Source organism: Cherax quadricarinatus, chromosome 20 (genome assembly GCF_038502225.1).
Source record: "Cherax quadricarinatus isolate ZL_2023a chromosome 20, ASM3850222v1, whole genome shotgun sequence".
In the NCBI taxonomy this organism is placed as follows: Eukaryota; Metazoa; Arthropoda; class Malacostraca; order Decapoda; family Parastacidae; genus Cherax; species Cherax quadricarinatus.
In genome coordinates, this window is record NC_091311.1 from 13,688,832 (window position 1) to 13,703,557 (window position 14,726).

The 14,726-nt window shown below is 39.0% G+C and overlaps 1 protein-coding gene across 2 annotated transcripts in view; it reads left to right on the forward strand.

Moving 5' to 3' along the window:
• Positions 1-924: 924 nt before the first annotated feature.
• Positions 925-14,726, forward strand: part of LOC128703650 (cytochrome P450 3A21-like) — a gene marked incomplete at its 5' end in the record, with an annotated part of 79,214 nt that continues 65,412 nt past the window's right edge. For both annotated transcript variants that reach the window (XM_070086885.1, XM_070086884.1), the window contains 2 exon segments: positions 925-1,099; positions 1,319-2,039. In XM_070086885.1, coding sequence (XP_069942986.1) covers positions 925-1,099; positions 1,319-2,039 — 896 coding nt within the window.

The window sequence follows — 14,726 nt, forward strand, 5'->3', positions numbered from 1 at the left end:
AGAATAAGTCCCAGTTATTAATGACTGGGATTGCAAGTTCCTTGCAGTACCTGGCTAGCCAGCAATTTATACCAATTGTCTTAGACATCCATTCATTGCCCATTCCCTTTCTTGGTAAAATGCTACATATGACTGGGATCCCTCCCTTAGACCTAACTACTTCTATGGCTGACCTATACTTATCCAGCATCTCCTCTCTCCTGCCCTTCCCAATGTCATTACCCCCAGCACTAAGACTGATAATGGGCTTGTTCCCATTACATGCCATAATATTATCCAACCTACTGACTATGTCACCAACACCAGCTCCAGGAAGGCACACTCTCTGTCTGACCTTTCTGTCTCTGTTACAAAATGCATGGTCCATATATCTTACCTGAGAATCTCTTACTATTAAAATGTTCTTAACTTGATTAGCATGGGGAATCAATGGTACCTTCAACCTCACTAACCACTGAAGTACACTCGTCTTGGAGAACAGAGAATCGATTTCCTACCTTCACATCTTCCCTATTAACTCTCTTTATCTTGCTTCTTCCTGAACTGTGAACCACTTGCCACTTAAAGTGGCTGCCACTATCACTGCTGGTGACCATATCCTCCTTACCAGCTAAATCCTTCTCACACTCACTCCCAAACTCATCTATGCAAAACTTCAGCCTCCTATTTTCCTCCTAAAGAAGTAGAATCTTCTTCTTCAACTCTTGAACCTGAGATTCTAAAACACTACAACAAGCCATGGTGCTTGGTAACAGCCCACGCTAACTCCCAAGAGCTTAGGCAGGTATGACCACACGTGACCACTGACCTTAGCTTGTTATTATCCACGCTTTTCGCTATCCTTGGCAGGGCTTGGATTGTATCCCGCTTGGATACAGGGGTTTCACTGTATCTACTAATGAGCATATTTGATTTCAGGGTGAGTGTGGAGGTGTGGTTGTTTGTAGCAGGACTGGTGCTGGTGGCTTATGTATACTCTCGCTGGTGCCACAGCTACTGGTCATCCCGTGGTATTCGTACCCCACCCTTTCTACCATTCCTGGGACACATGCATAAGAAGTTACCAATCTTTCAATCTCGATGGGATTATTACGACGAGGTTAGTTCTCGTCCTTCTTTGGTTGTCATCAAGAACTTCTGCAAAGATTTTAACGGAAGAACGTAACCATATTTCTCTTGTAAATTAAATATATTTCTTTTAATCATCAAATACTAAAAATATAATACTTTTCAAACAAGAAAACTTTAAATTTTATCTGTATGACGTCAGATTATTGTGTTAATTTACTCTCATTGTAATTGCTGCCTGAACTTACAGGTATATCACAAGTACGGCGGAGCATCGCTGTGTGGCCTCTATGATCTGTTTCGTCCTGTCCTAATGATTGGTGATCCAGTCCTTGTCAAAGGCATTCTTGTTAAAGACTTCGAACATTTTGTTGACCGAGAGATATTTCGGGCAGAAGAAGGAAGCATTACTAATGAAACGTTAACCAGAAAGTCCGGAGATGAGTGGAAGGCACTTCGAGCCATCATGACTCCAACATTCACCTCTGGCAAGATACGTGGGATGTTCCCTCTCGTCTGTAACAAGGCTGACACTCTTGTCTCTTTTACTCTTAAAAAAGCCGCTCAGAAACCTTATGTTGATATGAAGGATAATTTTGGACGGTTTACTATGGACAGTATTGCTTCCTGTGCTTTTGGTATTGAATGTAATTCTTTTAAAAATGAAGAACCAGAGTTTGCCAAATGGGCAGCAGCTTTTTTTGAGTTTTCTTTTGCAAAGTTCATCAAATTTACTCTTTTTAACATGTACCCAAGGATTTGTAATGCTCTGGGCTTCAAAATTGAGTCAAATTCTGTAAAATTCTTCACAAGAGTGGTGAAGGAGATTATAGCAGCACGGAAGTCAGGTCAAAGACGGGAAGATTACCTGGACATTCTCCTGGATGCACAAAGTAGTCTTATTTCTCCAACTACTGTCCCTGAAAACCACACGAGCATCACTCACGTACCGTCAGTCACCGAAAAGCAAGGTCAGTCTTGATATATTATTTGCCATTATTTTATAATCCTATTAGTACTGCAATACTGTTAAAATATTAATTAATATTGTATAATAGAAATATCGTTAAGGCAGACTCTGGTTGTTTCAGCATTAAGATAATCATAGGAATGAGAGACATATGCACTATCATAACATTTCTTGAAGAAATATCAATACTGGAGGCTTTTTCAAAGGTAGAGTGGTGATATCACCTGATGGAGATGAATGGGCAGTCATGTATTGCATGAGTGGAAAGGGTTGGAAATTGAGGACTAACTTCCTTGCATGGGTCATAAGGCCTACTGCTGTGCTTATAAGAAACACATGTGCATTGATCAGAGCAGTTGGAAACGTTTCAACACTAGTCGCTCCTCCAGTCTTAATTAATTAATGCAGACAAGCTAAAATGAGTAGCGTCTAATATGCAAAAGGTTTGGTGAATATAGTTTAAAATGCTCAACTAATATCTTGCACTATATATACTGATTGTTTTAGCTTCTCTGTATTAGAATGGAAGTTGCTCGTGGTGAAACGTTTAATTAATAAATGTTTTGATCAACGTATTCTCTTCTTTTATCTTCAACTTATCGGCATCACCCAACCAGTTCCACCATTCTCCTTTTCTATATTCTGTTCTCTTTCTATGTAAGCTTTCTGGCATCCCCTGGAAAGGATCCTTTACACCCTGGCACCGGTTGTGTAGTGCTGGCTGGTTTTGCTTTACCTAGGTCTTCATGGTGGCCGTGGAACTGGGTGATATTTTCATGTGGCTGTCTATGAGTGCTGGAGAAGTGGTATTGGCCATGCTGTTGACGAGAAGGACTGTATACTTGATGGAAGTTTTCTCATTTGTGTCATCGTTGCTATCGCTGGTGATGTGCAGGGTACACCCTTAACGCTCAGAGATGAAGTATAGTGAGACCTGTAGCTTTTGTGCCAGATCAACTTTTTTATAATCTTCTCTGTAGGTTCTTAATGTAATAAAGTGTGAGAGTGATTATGAGTACGTCGTTCTGGTATCGTATCTATGTGTTATTTCTGGGAATAATGCTGGTAATTCCATGTATAGGTTCGCTGAAGGAAGTTGATAGGGAAGTGGAACAGAATTCTTCCTCCGTAAGCCATGAGTGTCGTAAGAGGCGACAAAAATGCTGGGAGCTTGGGGCTAGAAACCCCTTCTCCTGTATATAATACTAAATCAAAAAAGAGAAACTTTTTTTTTGTCTTTGTGGGATATATATATATATATATATATATATATATATATATATATATATATAAATATATATATATATATATATATATATATATATATATATATATATATATATATATATATATATATAAACACTGATCTCTGGCCGAAGGAGATTCGAACCTACGAACCTTGGAATAAGGTACACAGTGTTTTACCATCCATACAACACTGGAGAATACCTTGGTGCCCAGCTCATGCTAGACGTTTTGATCCAAGGCAGCCAGCTTTCAGGCAGGAGGTTTACAGCTTTTCATCTCCTCCTCTGCATACATCCACCAACTAGTGATTTTAACAATGCTAGGAATTCGCAAGAACAGGCAAAATATTTACTAACATTGATCTTTGCTCGAAGGAGACTCGAAACTACGAACCTTGGAACAAGGTACGCAGTGCTTTACGGGGTGCTTTACCATATTTCGCCTGTTCTTGCGAATCCCTAGAATTTTTTAAAATCTCTAATTGGTCGATGCATACAGAGGATGAGATGAAAAGCTGTAAGCCTCCTGCATGAAAGCTGGTTGTCTTGGAACAAAACGTCTAGCATGGGTTGAGTACCAAGGTGTTGTCCAGTGTGGTACGTACCTTCTTCCAAGGTTCGTAGGTTCGAGTCTCCTTCGGCCAGAGATCAGTTTTTGTGAATATTTCGCCTGTTCTTGCGAATTTCTAGTATATATATATATATATATATATATATATATATATATATATATATATATATATATATATATATATATATATATATATATATATATATATATATATATATATATATATATATATATATATATATATTGTGGGACTCCCCGTAGCCTCGTAGAAGTAGATAAAAAGGCTTCAAGAAAGAATATTTGGATTTTTATATATATATATATATATATATATATATATATATATATATATATATATATATATATATATATATATATATATATATATATATATATATATATATATATATATATATATATATATATATATATATATATATATATATATATATATATATATATATATATATATATATATATATTTATTAACACACTGGCCGATTCCCACCAAGTCAGGGAGGCCCGAAAAAAGAAAAACTTTCACCATCATTCACTCCATCACTGTCTTGCCAGAAGGGTGCTTTTCACTACAGTTTTTAAACTGCAACATTAACACCCCTCCTTCAGAGTGCAGGCACTGTACTTCCCATCTCCAGGACTCAAGTCCGGCCTGCCGGTTTCCCTGAATCCCTTCATAAATGTTACTTCGTTCACACTCCAACAGCATGTCAGGTATTAAAAACCATTTGTCTCCATTCACTCCTATCAAACACGGTGACGCATGTCTGGTGGAAGTCCAAGCCAAAACACAAAACCTCCTTTACCCCCTCCCTCCAACCTTTCCTAGGCCGACCCCTACCCCGCCTTCCTTCCACTACAGACTGATACACTCTTGAAGTCATTCTGTTTCACTCTATTCTGTCTACATGTCCAAACCACCTCAACAGCCTTCCTCAGCCCTCTGGACAACAGTTTTGGTAATCCCGCACCTCCTCCTAACTTCCAAACTACGAATTCTCTGCACTATATTCACTCCACACATTGCCCTCAGACATGACATCTTCACTGACTCCAGCCTCCTCCTCGCTGCAACATTCATCACCCATGCTTCACACCCATATAAGAGCATTGGTAAAACTATACTTTCATACATTCCCCTCTATGCTTCCAAGGACAAAGTTCTTTGTCTCCACAGACTCCCAAGTGCACCGCTCACCCTTTTCCCCTCATCAATTCCATGATTCACCTCATCTTTCATAGACCCATCCGCTGACACGTCCACTCCCAAATATCTGAATACATTCATCTCCTCCACACTCTCTCCCTCCAATCTGATATTCAATCTTTCATCACCTAATCTTTTTGTTATCCTCATAACCTTACTCTTTCCTGTATTCACTTTTAATTTTCTTCTTTTGCATACCCTACCAAATTCATCCACCAATCTCTGCAACTTCTCTTCAGAATCTCCCAAGAGCACAGAGTCATCAGCAAAGAGCAACTGTGACAACTCCCACTTTATGTGTGATTCTTTATCTTTTAACTCCATGCCTCCTGCCAAGACCCTCGCATTTACTTCTCTTACAACCCCATCTATAAATATATTAAACAACCACGGTGACATCACACATCCTTGTCTAAGGCCTACTTTTACTGGGAAATAATCTCCCTCTTTCCTACATACTCTAACTTGAGCCTCACTATCCTCGTAAAAACTTTTCTCTGCTTTCAGTAACCTACCTCGTACACCATACACCTGCAACATCTGCCACATTGCCCCCCTATCCACCCTGTCATATGCCTTTTCCAAATCCATAAATGCCACAAAAACCTCTTCAGCCTTATCTAAATACTGCTCACTTATATGTTTCACTGTAAACACCTGGTCCACACACCTCCTACCTTTCCTAAAGCCTCCTTGTTCATCTGCTATCCTATTCTCCATCTTACTCTTAATTCTTTCAATAATAACTCTACCATACACTTTACCAGGTATACTCAACAGACTTATCCCCCTATAACTTTTGCACTCTCTTTTGTCCCCTTTGCCTTTATACAAAGGTACTATGCATGCTCTCTGCCAATCCCTAGGTACCTTACCCTCTTCCATACATTTGTTATATAATCGCACCAACCACTCCAAAACTATATCCCCACCTGCTTTTAACATTTCTATCTTTATCCCATCAATCCCGGCTGCCTTACCCCCTTTCATTTTACCTACTGCCTCACGAACTTCCCCCACACTCACAACTGGCTCTTCCTCACTCCTACAAGATGTTATTCCTCCTTGCCCTATACACGAAATCACAGCTTCCCTATCTTCATCAACATTTAACAATTCATCAAAATATTCCCTCCATCTTCCCAATACCTCTAACTCTCCATTTAATAACTCTCCTATTTTTAACTGACAAATTAATTTGTTCTCTAGGCTTCCTTAACTTGTTAATCTCACTCCATATCTTTTTCTTATTTTCAACAAAATTTGTTGATAACATCTCACCCACTCTCTCATTTGCTCTCTTTTTACATTGCTTCACCACTCTCTTAACCTCTCTCGTTTTCTCCATATACGCTTCCCTCCTTGCATCACTTCTACTTTGTAAAAACTTCTCATATGCTAACTTTTTCTCCCTTACTACTCTCTTTACATCATCATTCCACCAATTGCTCCTCTTCCCTCCCACACCCACTTTCCTGTAACCACAAACTTCTGCTGAACACTCTAACACTACATTTTTAAACCTACCCCATATCTCTTCGACCCCATTGCCTATGCTCTCATTAGCCCATCTATCATCCAATAGCTGTTTATATCTTACCCTAACTGCCTCCTCTTTTAGTTTATAAACCTTCACCTCTCTCTTCCCTGTTGCTTCTATTCTCCTTGTATCCCATCTACCTTTTACTCTCAGTGTAGCTACAACTAAAAAGTGATCTGATATATCTGTGGCCCCTCTATAAACATGTACATCCAGAAGTCTACTCAACAGTCTTCTATCTACCAATACATAATCCAACAAACTACTGTCATTTCGCCCTACATCATATCCTGTATACTTATTTATCCTCTTTTTCTTAAAATATGTTTTACCTATAACTAAATCTTTTTCTATACAAAGTTCAATCAAAGGGCTCCCATTATCATTTACACAAAACCCCAAACTTACCTACCACACCCTCTCTAAAAGTTTCTCCTACTTTAGCATTCAGGTCCCCTACCACAATTACTCTCTCACTTGGTTCAAAGGTTCCTATACATTCACTTAACATCTCCCAAAATCTCTCTCTCCTCTACATTCCTCTCTTCTCCAGGTGCATACACGCTTATTATGGCCCACTTTTCGCATCCAACCTTACTTTAATCCACATAATTCTTGATTTTACACATTCATATTCTCTTTTCTCCTTCCATAACTGATCCTTCAACATTACTGCTACCCCTTCCTTAGCTCTAACTCTCTCAGATACTCCAGATTTAATCCCATTTATTTCCCCGCCCCCCCCCGAAACTCCCTTACCCCCTTCAGCTTTGTTTTGCTTAGGGCCAGGACATCCAACTTCTTTTCATTCATAACATCAGCAGTCATCTGTTTCTTGTCATCTGCACTATATCCACGCACATTCAAGCATCCCAGTTTTATAAAGTTTTTCTTCTTCTCATTTTTAGTAAATGTCTACAGGAGAAGGGGTTACTAGCCCATCGCTCCGGGCACTTTAATCGCCTCATACAACACGCATGGCTTACGGAGGAAAGATTCTTTTCCACTTCCCCATGGACAATAGAAGAAATAATGAAGAACAAGAGCTATTTAGAAAAAGGAGAAAAACCTAAATGTATGTATATATATATATATATATATGCATGTGGGTGTCTGTGAAGTGTGACCAAAGTGCAAGTAGGAGTAGCAAGATATCCCTGTTATCTAGCGTGTTTATGATACAGAAAAAGAAACCAGTAATCCTACCATCATGCAAAACAGTTACAGGTTTTTGTTTCACAGTCATCTGGCAGGACGGTAGTACTTCCCTGGGTGGTTGCTGTCTACCAACCTACTACCTATTACTACCTATATATATATATATATTACTACCTATTACTACCTATATATATATATATATATATATATATATATATATATATATATATATATATATATATATATATATATATATATATATGTATATATATCTGTAATTGTTTTGCATGATGGTAGGATTGCTTGTGTCTTTTTTTGTGTCTCATGAACATGCTAGGTTGCAGGTATGTCTTGTTACTTCTACTTACACATAGGTCACACTACACATGCATGTACCAGCATATATATACACACACCTTTCTCGGTTTTCTTCTATTTTCTTACTAATTCTTGTTCTTGTTAATTTTTCTCTTATTGTTATCGGGAATTGGAACAGAATTCTTCCTCCGTAAGCCATGCATGTTATAAGAGGTAACTAAAGTGCCGGGAGCAATGGGCTAGTAACCCCTTCTCCTGTGTAAATTACTAAAAACAGGAAAAAGAAGAACTTTATAAAATTGGGAGGTTTGAATGTGTGTGGATGTATTGTGGATGATAAGAAAGAAATGATTACTAATGTTATGAATGAAAAGAAGTTAGATGTCCTAGTTCTAAGTGAAACAAGGCTGAAGGGGGTAGGGGAGTTTCAGTGGGGAGAAATAAATGGGATTAAGTCAGGAGTATCTGAGAGAGTTAGAGCTAAGAAAGAGGTAGCAATAATGTTGAAGAATCAGTTATGGAGAGAGAAGAGGAAATATAAATGTATAAATTCAAGGATCATGCGGATTAAAATGAGGGTCCGACGCAAAAAGTGGGTCATAATAATTGTGTATGCACCTGGAGAAGAGAGGAGCGTAGAGAAGAGAGAGAGAGGGGGAGAGATTTTGGCAGATGCTAAGCAAGTATGTAGGAACATTTGAACCAAATGAGAGAGTAATTGTGGTAGGGGACCTAAATGCTAAACTAGGAGAAATGCTTCGAGAGGGTGTGGTTGGTAAGTTTGGGGTGCCAGGTGTATATGACAATAGGGAACCTTTGATTGAACTTTGTATAGAAAGAGGTTTGGTTATAGGTAAAACATATTTTAAGGAAAAGAGGATGCATAAGTAAACAAGATATGATATAGGGTGTAATGACAGTAGTTTGTTGGACTACTTAATGGTAGATAAAAGACTGTTGGGTAGACTTCAGGATGTATTTGTTTTTAGAGGGGCCACAGATACATCAGATCACTTTTACTTGTAGCTACAGTGAGAGTATAAGGCAGATGGGATACTAGGAAAATGGAAGCAGCAAGTAAGAGAGAGGTGAAGGTTTATAAACTAAAAGAGGAGGCAGTTAGGGTAATATATAAACAACTTTTGGAGGACGGATGGGCTAGTGAGAGTATAAGCAATGTGGTAGTAGATGTATGGGGTAAGTTTAAGAATACAGTATTAGAGTGTTCAGCACAAGTTTGTGGTTACAGGAATGTGGGTGTGGGAGGGAACAAGAGCGATTGGTGGAATGATGATGCAAAGAGAGTAGTAAGAGAAATAAAGTTAGCATAAGAGAGGTCATACAAAGAAGTGATGCAAGGAGGGAGGAGAATATGGAGAGAAAAAGAGAGGTTAAGAGAGTGGTGAAGCAATGTAAAAAGAGAGCAAAGGAAAGAATGGGTGAGATGTTATCAACAAATTTTGTTTAAAAAAAGAAAAAGTTTTGAAATGAGATTAATAAGTTGAGAAAGCCTAGAGAACAAATGGATTTCTTAGTTAAAAATAGGAGAGGAGAGTTATTAAATATAGAGTTAGAGGTATCGTGAAGATTGAGGGAATTTGAATGAATATTGATGAAGATAAGGAAGCTGTGATTTCGTTTATAGGGCAAGGAGGAAGAATATCTTGTAGGAGTGAGGAAGAGCCAGTTGTGAGTGTGGAGGAAGTGCGTGAGGCAGTGGGTAGAATGAAAGAGGGTAAAGCAGCTGGGATTGACAGGATAAAGATAAAAATGTTAAAAACAGGTGAGGACATAGTTTTCGAGTGGTTAGTGCTTTTATTTAATAAATGTATAGAAGAGGGTAAGGTGCCTAGGGATTGGCAGAGAGCATACAGTTTCTTTGTATAAAGGCAAAGGGGACAAAAGCGAGTGTTAAAATTGTACGGGAATATGTCTGTTGAGTATACCTGGTAAAGTGAATGGTAGAGTTATTATTGAAAGAATTGAGAATTAGACGTAAAGTAGGATAGCAGATGAACAAGGAGGCTTTAGGAAGGGCAGTGGGTGTGTAGAGGAAGCGTTTACAGTGAAACATACAGGGTTACATAAGGGATAAGGAGTTTTTGTGGCATTTATGGATTTGGAAAAGGCATACGATAGGGTGGATAAGGGGGCAATGTGGCAGATGTTGCAGATGTATGGAATAGGAGGTGGGTTATTGAAAACAGTGAAGAGTTTTTACGAGGATAGTGAGGCTCACGTTAGAGTATGTAAGCGAGAGGGAGATTATTTCCCAGTAAAAGGAGACCTTGAACAGAGATGTGTGATGTCACAATTACTGTTCATTATATTTATAGATGGAGTTGTAAGGGAAGTGAATGCTCAGGTGTTGGCAATAGGTGTAGGGTTGAAAGATAAATAATCTAGGACAAAGTGGGAGTTGTCACAGTTGCTCTTTGCTGATGACACTGTGCTTTTGGGAGATTCTGAAGAGAAGTTGCAGAGGTTGATGAGTTTGGTAGGGTATGTAAAAGGAAATTAAAGGTGAATACAGGAAAGAGTAAGGTGATGAGGATAACAGAAAATTAGGTAACGGAAAACTGAATATCAGAATGAAGGGAGAGAGTATGGAGGAGGTGAATGTATACAGATATCTGGGAGTGGACGTGTCAGCAGATGGGTCTATGAAAGAGGAGGTGAATCATAAAATTGATGAAGGGAAAAAGGTAAGTGACACACTGAGGAGTCTGTGGAGACAAAGAACTTTTTACATGAAAACAAAGAGAGGACTATATGAAAGTATATTTATACCAATGCTCTTATATGGGTGTAAAACATGGGTGGTGAATGTTGCAACAAGGAGAAGGCTGGAGGCAGTGGAGATGTCTTATCTGAGGGCAATGAGTGGTGGGGTTTAGGAGAAGGTGTGGGATTACCAAAACTATTATCCAGGGGGCTGAGGAGGGGTTACTGAGATGGTTCTTACATGTAGAGTGGCTGGAACAAAATAGAATGACTTCGAGAGTGTATAAATCTGAACTGGAAGGAAGGCAGGGTAGGGGTCAGCTTATTAAAGGTTGGAGGGAGGGAGTGAAAGAGGTTTTGTGTGTGAGGGGCTTGGACTTCCAGCAAGCATGCGTGAACATGTTAGATAGGAGCAAATGGAGACAAATGGTCTTTAGGACTTGATGTGCTGTTGGAGTGTGAGTAAGGGATTAAGGGAAACCGGCAGGCCGGACTAGAGTCCTGGGGATGGGAAGTACAGTGGCTGCACTTTGAAGGAGGGGAGTTAGTGTTGCAATTTTATAACTGTAGTGTAAGCATGTCTCTGGCAAGACAGTGATGGAGTGAATGATGATGAAAGTTTTTCTTTTTCGGGCCACCCTGCCTTGGTGAGAAACAGCCGATGCATTAAAAAATAAATAATAATATATATTAATAACAACACTGCGACTAGTCAATCACTTGAATCCATGTTATTTTGGCCCACCTGATGGTGAGCAAAAACTACTGCTTGTTGAGGCTAGTACACCAAGCGGGGAGTAGAATGAATTTAGCCCAGAGGCACCCACACCACCGCATGTCCTCATATCATGGTAAAACACCAAGCTGTGCTGGGTGTGTGATTCTTGTAGCATTTGGTGGCTCTGTGGGTTAGAGCGTCATGCGGTTTTTGCTCACCATGTGGTGGGCCAAAACAACATGGGTTAAAGTCCTCGGCTAGTCGCAGTGTTGTTACTAATCAATACCACTTGTTCCTGCTCACAATAATATAAAATACTGCTTGTTGAGGCTAGTACACCGAACAGGGAGTAGAATGAAATTAGCTCAGAAGCACCCACACCACCGTATGTCCTTGGATCATGGTCAAACACCTACCTCTGCTGGGTGAGTGATTCATGTAGGATTTGGCGGTCCTGTGAGTTAGAGCATCATGTGATTTTCGCTCACCATGAGGCGGGTCAAAACAACACTGGTTCGACTCTTTGGCTAGTCGCAGTGTTGTTATTGATCAATACCATTTGATCAATAACAACACCGTATATATATATATATATATATATATATATATATATATATATATATATATATATATATATATATATATATATATATATATATATATATATATTGTAGCAACTTTTTATGCTATTATTGAGAACCATAAATAACAACATCCACCTGTTTAAGGTTGCATACTCTGAATAATACGTATACATACAAATATATATATATATATATATATATATATATATATATATATATATATATATATATATATATATATATATATATATATACAAAACACTGATCTCTGGCTGAAGGAGACTCGAACCTACGAACCTTAGGACAAGGTACGCAGTGCTTTACCAATCTACCCATACTGGACAATACCTTGGCGTGTAGCTTGCGCTACACGTTTGATCCAAGGCAGCCAGCTTTCAGGGAGAAGGCTTACAGCTTTTCATCTCATCCCCTGCATGCATTAGCCTTACTAGAGATTTTAACAATGCAAGGAATTCGCGAGAGCAGGCGAAATATAAACAAACTCTGATCTCTGACTGAAGGAGACTCGAACCTACGAACCTTAGGACAAGGTACGCAGTGCTTTACCAATTTACCCACACTGGACAATACAATAAGGCTGATGCATGCAGGGGATGAGATGAAAAGCTGTAAGCCTTCTCCCTGAAAGCTGGCTGCCTTGGATCAAACGCGTAGCGCAAGCTACACGCCAAGGTATTGTCCAGTGTCGGTAGATTGGTAAAGCACTGCGTACCTTGGCCTAAGGTTCGTAGGTTCGAGTCTCCTTCAGCCAGAGATCAGTGATTAAGTATATTTCGCCTGCTCTCGCGAATTCTTTGCATTGTTAAAATCTCTAGTAAGGCTGATGCATGCAGTGGATGAGATGAAAAGCTGTAAGCCTTCTCCCTGAAAGCTGGCTGCCTTGGATCAAACGTGTAGCGCAAAATACACGCCAAGGTATTGTCCAGTGCGGGTAGATTGGTAAAGCACTGCGTACCTTGTCCTAAGGTTCGTAGGTTCGAGTCTCCTTCAGCCAGAGATCAATGTTTGTGTATATTTCGCCTGCTCACGAATTCCTTATATATATATATATATATATATATATATATATATATATATATATATATATATATATATATATATATCAATAGCAACACTGCACTAGCTAAGGACTCGAACCCATGTTGTACTGGCCCGCCTCATGGAGAGCTAGAACCACATGATGCCTTAACCCACAGGACCTCCCAGTCCTACAAAAATGGCGTAGCCAGCAGAGCTAGCAACATGGGTTCGAGTCCTTGGCTAGTGCAGTGTTGTTATTGATCAATAAAATTCCTTTGTGGTTACAATAATATATACATGCTGCTCGTGGACTAGTACACCAAACAGGGATGAGAATGAAAATTAGTCTAAAAGCTCCCACGACACCAAATGTCCTCGGATAGCAGTAAAACAGCTAGCTCTGCTGGCTGCACTATTTTTGTAGGATTGGGTGGTCCTGTGGGTTATGGCGTCATGTGGTTCTAGCTCACCATGAGGCGGCCCAATACAACATGGGTTCGAGACCTTGGCTAGTGCAATATTGTTATTGATCAATACCACTCGTTCGTGGTTACAATAATATATATGTATATGTGTAATTCAGAGTATGGAACGTTAAATGGATGGATGTTATTATATATGGTTTTCAATAATAGCATAGAAAGTTGCTACAATATATTTTATAGTAATGTACACCGAGCTTCACTTAGTCACCCAACTCGTCTATCTTATTATTATAATCAGGGGAAGCACTAAACCCGTAGGATTATGCAGCGCCCGTGGGGGGGATGTGGAGGGTATTCAGGCTTAATTCAGGAAACTGGAGCACAGATCCAATTCCCTAGATCAAGAGCCCCTCACCAGCATCAAGGAACCTTCCTTAAGGGGGGGGGGACTCTTTTATCACACTTATGCTTCGCATGAGTAGATGTGACTGATGTATGATGTTTAGTGAATTATTGTCATTCATAACACTTTCTTTACAATATATTCGGTCACCTTTTCAAATAATTTTATGTTTTATAATATTGAATATATGTAATATCCAAACGGTATATAATTCAAGTGTGCATTCGTAAATTTAGTTTTATATAGATACACAGAAAGTACCGTCACTTATGTTTGTCTACCAGTTTATTCATTCAGTCATGTTTACTACGTCTGAGTTGCCTGATATTAGTTCTGCCCAGGAGGGAATGTCAGGAAACTTTTTCTCGCAACTGTACATAGCATGTCATCCTTAGTACAAGAAAATACTCGACAGTGTTAACTGTACTAGTGGGATCCCATTAAAGTACAGTAGAATAAATTTAAGCACAGTAAAACATATTATACATTATATGATTTACCATTAGCAACCTCTACCTTCATAACAAGAGATACGAATAAAATAACCGTTTAGCAGCTTCCTGTGTGACTGTATCGGTAGATTCCCACGACCTTCTTCTTTGACTTTCAGTGACCTGATAAGATCTCTGAACCCCAGAATGTGCAATGAGATAGCAGTACTGTGTAGATTAGTAGTAAACGGGTATTTTTAATGAAACGGAATTTATATTCCAATTAACAGCAACGTCTGGTAA